The sequence below is a fragment of the Chelon labrosus genome, assembly GCF_963514085.1.
Source record: "Chelon labrosus genome assembly, chromosome: 4".
Taxonomy (NCBI): domain Eukaryota; kingdom Metazoa; phylum Chordata; class Actinopteri; order Mugiliformes; family Mugilidae; genus Chelon; species Chelon labrosus.
Genome location: NC_140340.1, coordinates 10925308 through 10938417, shown reverse-complemented (window position 1 = coordinate 10938417; position 13110 = coordinate 10925308). Strand labels below are relative to the sequence as shown.

The 13110-nt window shown below is 40.2% G+C and overlaps 1 protein-coding gene across 4 annotated transcripts in view; it reads left to right on the top strand.

The window, feature by feature from the left end:
- Positions 1-754: 754 nt before the first annotated feature.
- LOC311486778 (myosin heavy chain, fast skeletal muscle-like) overlaps positions 755-13110 on the top strand; it is a gene marked incomplete at both ends in the record, with an annotated part of 30476 nt that continues 18120 nt past the window's right edge. For 2 of the 4 annotated variants that reach the window (XM_084542782.1, XM_084542781.1), the window contains one exon: positions 755-958. In XM_084542782.1, coding sequence (XP_084398908.1) covers positions 755-958 — 204 coding nt within the window. Of the gene's footprint in view, positions 959-1044; positions 1189-1269; positions 1427-1653; positions 1682-1782; positions 1895-1985; positions 2079-2278; positions 2343-2421; positions 2521-2618; positions 2723-2932; positions 3072-3299; positions 3419-3513; positions 3664-3750; positions 3922-4019; positions 4330-4601; positions 4676-4959; positions 5048-5255; positions 5374-5447; positions 5572-6045; positions 6183-7094; positions 7351-7443; positions 7687-7774; positions 7952-8049; positions 8196-8278; positions 8370-8617; positions 9008-9126; positions 9254-9355; positions 9475-9573; positions 9771-9857; positions 10042-10122; positions 10289-10392; positions 10518-10634; positions 10944-11037; positions 11242-11325; positions 11452-11716; positions 11888-11988; positions 12094-12743; positions 12840-13110 lie in introns of all 4 variants that reach the window. The other 2 variants (XM_084542779.1, XM_084542778.1) reach the window with 2 other exon arrangements.

Genomic DNA, 13110 nt, shown 5'->3' with positions numbered 1-13110 from the left:
GATGGTATAAATATTCCCTGTGCATGTGGACAACATAATCACCTATGTACACAAAGATTTTTAGTATAGTAATAATTTGCAGTTTGCATTAATGCAGAAAGGTCCTGTAGTGTCATGGAAATACAGTATATCTGAATTAATCTTAATCATTTCTAATTAAAATCCCATAGTACAACTTATTAAGGTATTAAATCTGCCCTTTGGTTAGGGCATGGTTAGTTTTTGCACATATCTTTTTCAGCCTGGGGTTCATGTAGTTGTCATGATGAAGTGGGGGGTAGCCATCTGATAGCATTCTTTAAAGTTAAGCTCAGTGACCTAAACAGGGGGGCTGTTCCTACATGGTGACCAGAGATTTCAGTATAAAAGAAGCACTCCCAGGCTCCACAGGAGTCTTGCACTGAAAGGCTGCCAACAAAGGTGAGTCCTCGAGCACGCTTTAGCAGTGGCCTGAGCTTTAAACTAGATGCTAAAGAAAATTTATTTTTCAAGTTTTGCTTAAACATGTAAACAGTTTTCTGACTTTAATGTTTTATGTCCAAAACAATTTGTCCAATTTAATGTTTTTTATCCAACTTTGGCTTTTTTCAGTATCCAAAGACCAACCCAGTAACTGCAGCTACCACAAAAAGGTAAATTACATTTAAAATAATTTAACCTATTGTAAGCCATGGACTTTTTTATTTGATTATATCCAGTGGACTTAAAAAGTTTTACTTCCTTTTTCTTTTTTTTTTTTTTTTTCAGAAGAGCCATGAGTGGGGACCCAGAAATGGAGTGTTTTGGCCCGGCAGCCATATACCTCCGGAAACCTGAGAAGGAGAGGATAGAAGCTCAAAACACTCCCTTTGATGCTAAAACAGCCTACTTTGTGACAGAGCCCACGGAGATGTATTTGAAGGGGAAACTTGTGAAGAAGGAGGGTGGCAAAGTCACAGTGGAAACAAATGGTGGAAAGGTATGTGTGGTATTCATACAAGAGACATTTAAAAGTAATGGGTACGCAGCTGAATACAAGTTCTTCACTGTTTTGGTCATCCTCAGACCCTCACAGTAAAGGAGGATGACATCTTCCCCATGAACCCTCCAAAGTTTGACAAGATTGAGGACATGGCCATGATGACCCATCTCAGTGAGCCTGCTGTGCTGTATAACCTCAAAGAGCGCTATGCAGCATGGATGATCTACGTGAGTTTGTCTTCATCAGTAGGTGAAACTTATCATGATTACAGGAAGATGTGTCGCTACTGATCCTCTCCTACTCCACAGACCTACTCTGGGCTGTTCTGCGTCACTGTGAACCCCTACAAGTGGCTCCCAGTGTACGATGCAGTGGTTGTTGCAGGATACAGAGGCAAAAAGAGGATTGAGGCTCCACCCCACATCTTCTCCATCTCTGATAACGCCTATCAGTTCATGCTCCAAGGTACCGATCAGTTTATAAGCGGAAGTATATCCTGACCGGCAACTTTTTAAAAATTACAGCATTTTTTCACAATGATTTGTTGTTCATGGTAAGCCTAATGTTAATGAAGAGACACTGGAGGCTGTGATATACATATAAGATGTAAAATTATACAACGCTGTCTTTCTGTCTGTGATAAATGGATCCAATAATGAAATGTGTTTCTTCAAATGGTGCTCTTTCAACAGATCGTGAGAATCAGTCAATCCTGATTACGTAAGTCAGAATGAACGAGACCTGTTTTGGACTCATTCTATTTCTATTTTGTTATGTCTGACTTACGCTTGCTCATATATCTATAATTGTCTGTACCCTAGTGGAGAATCTGGTGCAGGAAAGACTGTCAACACCAAACGTGTCATCCAGTATTTTGCGACAATCGCAGTTGCTGGAGGAAAGAAATCTGAGGCTGTTCCTGGGAAAATACAGGTACATACTCCAGTGTACTGTACACAGTGTATGAGTAATACCTATGGATATAGAAACTGAAAAAAACAAACACGTGTAACATCATGTTAAGGGGTCGCTGGAAGATCAAATCATTGCAGCCAACCCACTGCTGGAGGCTTATGGTAATGCCAAGACCGTGAGGAATGACAACTCATCTCGCTTTGTAAGTTTTGCATCTTGCTGCCTTAATATTATCCTTATTATCCATAAAATTGTCTCTTTGATCTCGACAATCTATATTTCTCTGTCTTGACTGGGCTCGGGCCAGGTGAAGGTGAAAATAGGAAAATCTTTTGCATGGAGTTTGTGGTACAAAAAAATAAGGGGACTGTAGCAAGTAATGATGATTGTGTAATCCTTTAGGGTAAATTCATCAGAATCCATTTTGGAACAACTGGGAAGTTGGCTTCAGCTGATATTGAAACGTGTAAGCTTCTAGCCCCTCATCATCCAGTAGGTTTAATGACAGGACAAACTGTAAACCAAGTTTTTGCCTTGTTGTACAGATCTGCTGGAGAAGTCTCGAGTGACATTCCAGCTGTCTGCTGAGAGAAGTTACCACATCTTCTACCAGCTCATGACAGGCCACAAACCTGAGCTAATAGGTGGGCAAAGTGACATCACAGTATATCATTTTATGGAATGAATACATGCTTCACACGAGTGTTTTTAATGAAATACTTATTTTCTACTTATTTTTCAGAGGGTCTGCTCATCACCACCAACCCTTTTGACTTCCCCATGGTCAGTATGGGGGAAATCACTGTCAAGAGTATCAATGACGTTGAAGAATTCATTGCTACTGATGTGAGTGGACATGCATCAAAATATTAAAAGTTACACTGAAACTTTAAAGAGATTCAATTCAAAATTAAACTGCTCTTAGTGTCAGGATTTCTCAGGCGTCATTATGATGTTTCTGTGGAGCAACTGAACCAGTGGACTTCGTTTGTGATGTTGTTTCAGTCAAAATGTGCTATTCAAAATGCTACTCTTAATCTACGTATCATTCTTCAGACTGCCATCGACATCCTGGGCTTCACATCTGAAGAAAAGGTTAGCATTTACAAGCTGACTGGAGCCGTGATGCATCATGGAAACATGAAGTTCAAGCAGAAGCAGCGAGAAGAGCAGGCTGAACCTGATGGCACTGAGGGTAACCTAATGCCATACTAATATCATAATAATACATTTTTATTTAACTAACTATTGAGTTTTTCCTTGCATTCTTTTAATCCCTTGAATATACATGTTTGCAAAGGTTAGGGTGTCTATAGTGTTTTAGGATGTCGTTTAAAACCTCAGAGTAAAAAGCTCAGAGTAGACTTGCTAATACTTTTTTTGATGTACGTGGATTCTCATATTTGTTTTCTGTTTTCATCAGTGGCTGATAAAATCGCCTACCTCATGGGTCTGAACTCTGCTGATATGCTCAAGGCTTTGTGTTACCCAAGAGTTAAAGTTGGCAATGAAATGGTGGTTAAAGGCCAAACTGTACCACAGGTAAAAGTTATATCTATTTATGAGGATACATGCATTAATGTATATAAAAGATACCAGGTACCTGTTATAACCAAAGGTCCATCTTCAATCTTAAGGTGCATAATTCAGTGATGGCTCTCTCCAAGTCTGTCTATGAGAAAATGTTCTTGTGGATGGTCGTCAGAATCAATGAGATGCTGGACACCAAACAGCCAAGGCAGTTCTTCATCGGTGTGCTCGACATTGCTGGGTTTGAAATCTTTGATGTAAGTAAACGACAAATAGCACTTGTCGATGCAGAGTACATCAGAACAACAAAGGTTTTATACCATATGTTTTTTTCTTATCTCAAGTTCAACAGCTTGGAGCAGCTGTGCATCAACTTCACCAATGAAAAACTGCAACAGTTTTTCAACCATCACATGTTTGTCCTGGAGCAAGAAGAGTACAAGAAAGAGGGAATTGAGTGGGAGTTCATTGACTTTGGCATGGACTTGGCTGCTTGCATTGAGCTTATTGAGAAGGTACTACAGGAGAAACTCCAATAATGAAGAAAAAATACTATCTCTAACATAATATAGCATTACTGATCATAATTTGTGCTTTGTGTTACTTTCGATAGCCAATGGGCATCTTCTCCATCCTTGAAGAGGAGTGCATGTTCCCCAAGGCGACAGACATGACCTTCAAAAGCAAACTGTATGACCAGCATCTTGGGAAAAACAAATCTTTTGAGAAACCAAAACCTGCCAAAGGCAAAGCTGAGGCGCATTTCTCCCTGGTGCACTATGCTGGCACTGTTGACTACAATGTCAGTGGCTGGCTGGACAAGAACAAAGACCCTCTGAACGACTCTGTGGTCCAGCTGTACCAGAAGTCTTCAACAAAGCTGTTGTCCTTACTGTATGCGTCTCACTCCTCAACAGATGGTAGTGTTTTTTTATTTTATTTTATATATATATATACTAAATAACATGATATAAAAGTATATTTAAGATATCATGGCAGTTGCAGCATGACATCACCAGGACATGTCATGCTTTGGTTTTGTATGGGGCAAGAACAAGGAAAGCTGAAAGAAATATTTTATATACATCTATAAAAAATTAAATAAGTTGCATTTCCGCCCCTGGAAATAATTACTTATATTCCAGCATGTAAAATTAAATTATTGACTTAAAACTGTCAATGCTTTTTTTTTCAGATGCTAAAGGTGGAAAGAAGGGTGGTGGCAAGAAGAAGGGTGGGTCGTTCCAGACAGTGTCAGCTCTTTTCAGGGTAAATTTAATTTTCTACTTTTTCACCAAGCTTTACTGAAGCAATATGAATATACCATGGCACATCAATGACTTCTTTCTAGCACAGATTCTAGGACACCACAGCATAACTTGAATGCACACTGCTGCAGATGAAGGAGATGGTTAGGTTATTTAGAAGATAGCTTTTGTGCTGTGGAGTTATGTTGATCTATAACTTCTGAAAAAGGATGAAAGGCAGTGTAGTCATGTCCGTGTAACGATTTGTGAGAAAATATAAATAGTGAATGTTCTGTCCATTGTTAGGAAAATCTTGGCAAGCTGATGACCAACTTGAGGAGCACTCACCCACATTTCGTGCGCTGTTTGATCCCAAATGAATCCAAAACACCAGGTGGGTCCCAAACATTCACATTTTGTCTAATAGTTCAGATGAAGGTAGACCCTGTGCTGTTGGTTTTACATTAAGGCCATACACAATTTGCTCATGCACTTTCCTAAAGTTACTGATTTAAAACAAATGACGCACAACCTCTTTACAGAACCACTGCCATGTGCAAAGGTTTCACTTCTGCCACACTGGGTATCTGTTACTGTTTCAGGTCTCATGGAGAACTTCTTGGTCATCCACCAGCTGAGGTGTAACGGTGTGCTGGAAGGTATCAGGATCTGCAGGAAAGGTTTCCCCAGCAGGATTCTCTATGGTGACTTCAAGCAGAGGTACAGTAAGGCATCTCAGTGCATGGATGTTTTTTCTGTTTTGTTGGTGACTTTATTTAATTATATTCTTTCAGGTACAAAGTACTGAATGCTAGTGTCATCCCCGATGGGCAGTTCATTGACAACAAGAAGGCCTCAGAGAAACTACTGGAATCCATAAATGTGGACAAATCACAGTACAGATTTGGACACACTAAGGTAAATGAGCACACTCATTTACTGTCATTAAACTATCACTTACTCTGTTTACATGAAGAAAATATACAGGTTTTTGATCATGTTCGTGAAAGACAATACTCCTACTACACTCCTAATAAGCTGTTTACATAGATAAAGAAAATGAAAAACCCATTAATAATCCAGTTTACATGCATCTGCAAATTTGCCAATTAACTTATTTATCCACTGCCCTCTGGAAAAGGGTGCTAGTCTTTGTCATTCCAGTCAGAACTGTGAACAAACTATAATAAACTGAGATGGTCTGCATACATATCCAAATCATGATCCTAAAACCCAACTAACATTGGCATATCCCACATGCCTTTATCTGAAAATGCTACATACAAAATACTCAAACAATATACGTAGAGCGTGGATGTAACTGTACTCACTGTGTAACTCGAAAAAACAAAATATAATTGGTTAAGCCTTTATTATTACATCTCCTCAAAGGTGTTCTTCAAGGCTGGACTACTGGGTGTTCTGGAGGAGATGAGAGATGAAAAACTGGTTGAACTGGTCACAATGACTCAGGCTCTCTGCAGAGGTTACCTGATGAGAAGAGAATTTGCCAAGATGATGGCAAGAAGGTGGGTGACTTAAACTGGACACAGGGAAGTACAAATATAGAATGACACTTGCAGGTAGAAATAATAGATTTTGATAATAGATCATATCTGCAATAGGAATGCGATGATGCAGAATAAAAAGCAAACTTAACTTATTAAAAGATAGAAATGGAAGTTCATGGATTGCTGTTAAAGACACAGAGCTGGTGTTTGAGATTGTTGCTAAGTGTTTGCTCCTGGCTGGTATTATAGCACTTTATTTTTTTTTTTACAGTAGGCATTGTAGCAGAGGTGAGATAAGTGTATGTCTGACAGCCTAATGAGATCCAAGGGGACAAAGACTTCTGCACATTTTGATTTGCAGTGTATATAAATAACGATTATACAGTATAATATTTCCTTCCTAAAATCGTTATACTATAAGGTTTGTTTGAGCTTCATTCACATTAGAATGTAAGTTAAATAAATCTTAATGGTTATTTACTGTAGATTACCTGTATGGTATCTAATTTGGCAATCGCCAACACCATGGCAGGTACAAGCCTGTAAGTGCTTACCTAATTATTTGTTTAGCCTTCTGTATGTGTGCTGATATATCCTATTTTTTTAGTCACATAGAGTTCTTTAATGAACAAAAAAGGTGCATGTCTCAGAAAGCAGCTGGCCTCCCAGAAACAAGGACTTGATGTTGGACAGTTGCACACTCAACCTTGATCTGAACAGGATCTGACAAGAACTTTAAAGATCTAAACAAAGTGTATTAAGGTGTTTTATGGAGAGTAAGGGTCATGTTTAAATTAAAAAAGATATTTTATTTTTACTTTAAGCTAAGATACATTAATCTCTACGTTCAATCATCTGAAGTTCTTTGTTTGCTACTCTGTAGAAGAACAAGGTGAAGAAAATAAATATTTCTGTGCTTTTTATCCTCAGGGAGGCAATTTACTCCATCCAGTACAACATCCGCTCATTCATGAATGTCAAAACCTGGCCATGGATGAAGCTGTACTTCAGAATCAAGCCACTTCTGAAGAGTGCAGAGACTGAGAAAGAGATGGCCCAAATGAAAGAGGACTTTGAAAAAACCAAAGAGGACCTAGCAAAGGCTCTGGCTAAGAAGAAAGAACTGGAAGAGAAGATGGTGACTCTCCTGCAGGAGAAGAATGACTTGCAGCTACAGATTCAGTCTGTACGTTAAGTAGAAAGGGGCAGCTGTTTTCTTTAGGGACATGGCTTGTTATAGTTCACTATATATTTCCATTTTATGTCACTGCACATCTAGGAAGGTGAAACCCTTGCTGATGCAGAAGAAAGGTGTGAGGGGCTCATTAAAGCAAAAATCCAGCTGGAAGCCAAAGTCAAGGAGACAGCTGAGAGACTGGAGGATGAGGAGGAAATGAATGCTGAGCTGACTGCAAAGAAGAGGAAGCTGGAGGACGAGTGTTCTGAGTTGAAGAAAGACATTGATGACTTAGAGCTCACCCTGGCCAAAGTGGAAAAGGAAAAACATGCCACTGAGAACAAGGTTTGATTCTCTCATTTCAGTTGTATAAACTGTACCCATTGGAAAACGCATATTTTCATCAAACATTTACATTATTTCAACAAAATAGGTCAAAAACCTTACAGAGGAAATGTCCTCTCAAGATGAGACCATTGCCAAGTTGTCCAAAGAGAAAAAAGCCCTCCAAGAGTCTCATCAGCAGCTCCTCGATGATCTGCAGGCAGAGGAAGACAAAGTCAACACTCTGACAAAGGCCAAGACCAAGCTGGAGCAACAAGTGGACGATGTGAGTGGCTGCAGCGTCATTGCTTAAATAAGTAATATGCCTTAAAACCTTCTAAACATATCCACTGGTATTCATTGCCCTGAATGTGAATGCACTAGATTGAAGGCTCGCTGGAGCAGGAGAAGAAGATCCGTATGGATCTTGAGCGAGCCAAGCGAAGGCTTGAGGGAGATCTGAAACTGGCCCACGAAACCATAATGGATCTGGAAAATGACAAGCAACAATCTGATGAGAAAATAAAGAAGTATGTAAACATTCAAACTCAACCAGACTTTCACATTCCTCAAAACAACAGTGTACATCTAACATTTTTTTTTTCTATTAAAGGAGGGACTTTGAAATGAGCCAGCTTCTCAGCAAGATAGAAGATGAACAATCAGTTGGTATTCAGCTTCATAAGAAAATCAAGGAACTGCAGGTAATGTGTGTCTATGTTCTGGGATTTACGGAAGAACATTTAATTTCTGTTCTGAGGGAAATGTTGCATAATACCAATGCTTAGATATTGAATTTATGTTCTCTGTATTATTTTAAGATAAAAAAGTTTTTTGATAAAACTTTAGATTTGGTCAGAGTTACGATGTCACATACGCTCTAGATTTACTCTAGATAAAGGAATATATATGGACACGTTACGCTTAAATATGACCTTTTTTTTCTTCACAGGCTCGTATTGAGGAGCTGGAGGAGGAGATTGAGGCTGAGAGGGCTGCTCGGGCCAAGGTGGAGAAGCAGAGGTCTGATCTCGCCAGGGAACTTGAGGAGATCAGCGAGAGGCTCGAAGAAGCTGGCGGAGCAACATCTGTACAGATCGAGATGAACAAGAAGCGCGAGGCCGAGTTTCATAAGCTGCGTCGTGATCTCGAAGAGTCCACCCTGCAGCACGAGGCCACCACTGCAGCTCTCCGCAAGAAGCAGGCCGACAGCGTGGCAGAGCTGGGAGAACAGATTGATAACCTCCAGAGAGTCAAACAGAAGCTGGAGAAAGAGAAGAGCGAATACAAGATGGAGGTCGATGACCTCTCAAGCAATATGGAGTCTATTTCCAAATCAAAAGTAAAATTTACAAATATTTCTTTTGACTGAAAAACAAAAATGACTACCATTAATGTTTTATGAAGTACAGAATCAGCCGGACATGGAGTGTATCACAGTGATTTCTGTCTGTACTGTAGGTCAACATGGAGAAAATGTGCCGTTCTCTTGAGGATCAACTAAGTGAACTCAAGACTAAAAATGAAGAGTACACGCGTCAACTGAATGAAATGAATACTCAGAGATCAAGACTGGCAACTGAAAATGGTGAGTGAGATGTCTAGGACTTAAAATAATTTTTTTTTATTACAATAAAAATTATCCTTGTTAAACACTGCTTAAGAAGTAATTTTTCTTTACTGCATTCAGGGGAATTTGGTCGTCAGTTGGAAGAAAAGGAGTCTCTTGTTTCTCAGCTTACAAGAGGAAAACAAGCTTATATTCATCAGATTGATGAGCTCAAAAGACAACTTGAGGAAGAAGTTAAGGTACTTAACGAGTCCCATTTTTTGAGGTAAAAATGGTCTCTCAATTGTAACAAATGTGAAAAAATGTATTTGCAATGTTGTGTGCTTTGGTCTTAATAGGCCAAGAACGCCCTGGCTCATGCTGTTCAGTCGTCTCGTCATGACTGTGACCTGCTCAGAGAGCAGTATGAGGAGGAGCAGGAGGCCAAAGCTGAGCTGCAGCGTGCAATGTCCAAGGCTAACAGTGAGGTGGCTCAGTGGAGAGCCAAGTATGAGACTGATGCCATTCAGCGCACTGAGGAGCTGGAGGAGGCAAAGTCAGTCTTCAGTTTTATCTCTGTCCACTTGTAATAGTATTTAAGTTTTGACACTCTGTAAGTTTGAAAATGGATTATTGTTAATAGGAAAAAGCTTGCTCAGCGTCTTCAGGATGCAGAGGAATCCATCGAGGCTGTGAATGCCAAATGTGCCTCTCTGGAAAAGACTAAACAGAGACTGCAGGGTGAAGTGGAGGACCTGATGATCGATGTGGAGAGAGCTAACGCTCTGGCTGCAAACCTTGACAAGAAACAAAGGAACTTTGACAAGGTCAGATATTTCTGTTGTGCACATCTTCAGCCAGTTAATGTGAGGTGTCAGACAATACTCACTGGTATGTTATACCTTCAGGTTCTTGCAGAGTGGAAGCAGAAATATGAGGAGAGTCAGGCAGAGCTGGAAGGAGCTCAGAAAGAGGCTCGCTCAATGAGCACTGAGCTTTTCAAAATGAAAAACTCCTATGAAGAAGCTCTGGACCACCTGGAGACCCTGAAGAGGGAGAACAAGAACCTTCAACGTAATACAAAAATACTGCATGTTATTTTTTAATCCGCAGTAGAAGGTAAATTACAATACAACTTTGTTGAAATGTTAATGATTTTGTGAATTTTGTCTCAACAGAGGAAATCACAGATTTGACTGAACACATTGGTGAAACAGGAAAGACAATTCATGAGCTGGAAAAAGGGAAGAAAACTGTAGAAATTGAGAAAGCAGAAATCCAAACAGCCCTTGAGGAAGCAGAGGTAGTAAAAGTGAAAAAAATTATAATGCATATGAGTAACTGTAATAAATCAAACTTGCAGCCTACTATACACTTTAGTTTTACTTTAATTTAATTTAGTAACCGTTCCATATTGTAGGCTACCCTGGAGCATGAAGAGTCAAAGATCATGCGTGTCCAGCTAGAGCTCACCCAGGTGAAGAATGAAGTTGACAGAAAACTTGCAGAGAAGGACGAGGAGATTGAACAGATCAAGAGGAACAGCCAGAGAGTGATTGATTCCTTGCAGACAACTCTGGATGCAGAGGTCAGAAGCAGGAATGATGCCCTGAGAGTCAAGAAGAAGATGGAGGGAGACCTCAATGAGATGGAGATTCAGCTGGGCCATGCCAACCGCCAGGCAGCTGAAGCCCAGAAACAGCTGAGGAACGTACAGGGACAGCTTAAGGTCTGAGATGAATGAAAAAAAAAAAAAACACACAGCTACATGGGTCCAACATGTGACCAAATGCACAATATAATTTGTAATGTTTTGAATTCAGGATGCCCAGCTGCACCTTGATGAAGCCATTAGAGGTCAGACAGACATGAGGGAGCAGGTTGCAATGGTGGAGCGCAGGAACAACCTGATGGCGGCTGAGATCGAGGAGCTGAGAGTTGCTCTGGAGCAGACAGAGAGAGGACGCAAAATAGCTGAACAGGAGCTGGTGGATGCCAGCGAGCGTGTGGGACTGCTGCACTCTCAGGTACTCTTGAAGTCTTGACAGATTTAACGATTGTATTTGGTTCAAGACACGGGGTTTCAAAGTGTTTTTTTTTCTTTATAACAGAATACCAGCCTCATCAATACCAAGAAGAAACTGGATGCTGACCTTGTTCAGATCCAAGGTGAAGTGGAAGATGCTGTTCAGGAGGCAAGAAATGCTGAAGAGAAGGCAAAGAAGGCCATCACTGATGTGAGTCATGTTAAAGTATTTTAGCGTGTGATTACTGCTTATGGTAATTCAATATCCAGATGATGAGGAAGACAATAAATCCTAAGTTTCTCCCAGTGGCATGAATTGCTTAGATATTAGAAGCATGGCTGACTTAGAAACCGTTGTATATCTATGCAGTAGTCTGTTTAACCTTTTTTTAGTTTTTGCCTTAGGTGATCCTTATGCTGTAGTATTTGTTGTACACCTGGCTTATAAATTATTTTCTTTAATCATACATGTGTAGGCTGCCATGATGGCAGAAGAGCTGAAGAAGGAGCAGGACACCAGTGCTCATTTGGAGAGGATGAAGAAGAACCTGGAGGTGACAGTGAAGGACCTGCAGCACCGTCTGGATGAGGCTGAAAATCTGGCCATGAAGGGTGGAAAGAAGCAGCTCCAGAAACTGGAGTCTAGGGTATGTCTGCTGCATCAAAACGTTTTTTTTTGTTTTTGTTTTATTGGATATGAAGCCATTTGATAGTGTTAATTTTTCATTTTTCATTTTTCATTGTTCAGGTTCGTGAGTTAGAGGCTGAGGTAGAGGCTGAGCAGAGGCGTGGAGCTGAAGCTGTGAAAGGAATCCGCAAATATGAACGCAGAGTGAAGGAGCTGACTTACCAGGTGCAGTGAAAGAAAACCTAAACCTTTTTCTTTTAGGTCTGACAGTTTAATCAAGATTTAATTAGTTTTTTATAGAAGCTCCATATGTACTGTGTACATTATATATAATTTTTACGGGATGTAGAATATATTTTAAGCCCCTAGAGGGCATGAATTACCATCATATGTAATTCTAATAGTACACAACTTGTTGAAGTGATATGGAGTAGACCACAGCTAAAAATATATGCTGTGATTGCAACTATAAATACATACGCCTCTGCTACATGTGTGACATTTATAGAAGTTTGACACATTTTCACTTTGAAAAACTGGAAAGAGGATGAAGTCGTTCATGCATAGTCACAGGCAGCTTGACTGACAGTATTTCTGCTGCACTGAAGGATCCCCTTAAGACAATCTGTGGTGGTGAAAGTATGCGCATTCCTCTGCCTGATGCTGTAGTATCAATTCATATTCTCAGTATGTGCAGCATGCTTGGTTGGTGGTGCTGTTCTTGTCAGTCTTTCTGAAGTGGGCCTCAATGTTTAAATTGAATGAGGATGTCGTGTGCTCTGAGGCGGTTTTAAAGATATGCATACAACACGGAGCGATGAAGGAGCTCCCTGTAGTGTTGGTCTCAAACAGATTCTAATGTCTACCGCCTCCAGACTGAGGAGGACAAGAAGAACGTTGGTCGACTTCAAGATCTGGTGGACAAGCTGCAGCTGAAAGTGAAATCCTACAAGAGGCAGTCTGAGGAAGCTGTGAGTGTCAAATATTCGACACATGCTACACAAATAGGTCCCACTCCAGTTACACCTTTACTTAAACTGTGTCAACACCAGAGGGCTGACAGTAGTTGCCATCTCATTAGGGCTGCAATGACTCGTTGACGTCTACATAAACACATTGATTTGCTTACAACATGTCAATGCGTTGTGATATGTGTACGAAAAAAGTCCTCTCCCAAACATCAAAAGTGAAGGAATCATTAAACAGAGACCCAGACGCTTGAGAGACACTTGTCGTTGTTAA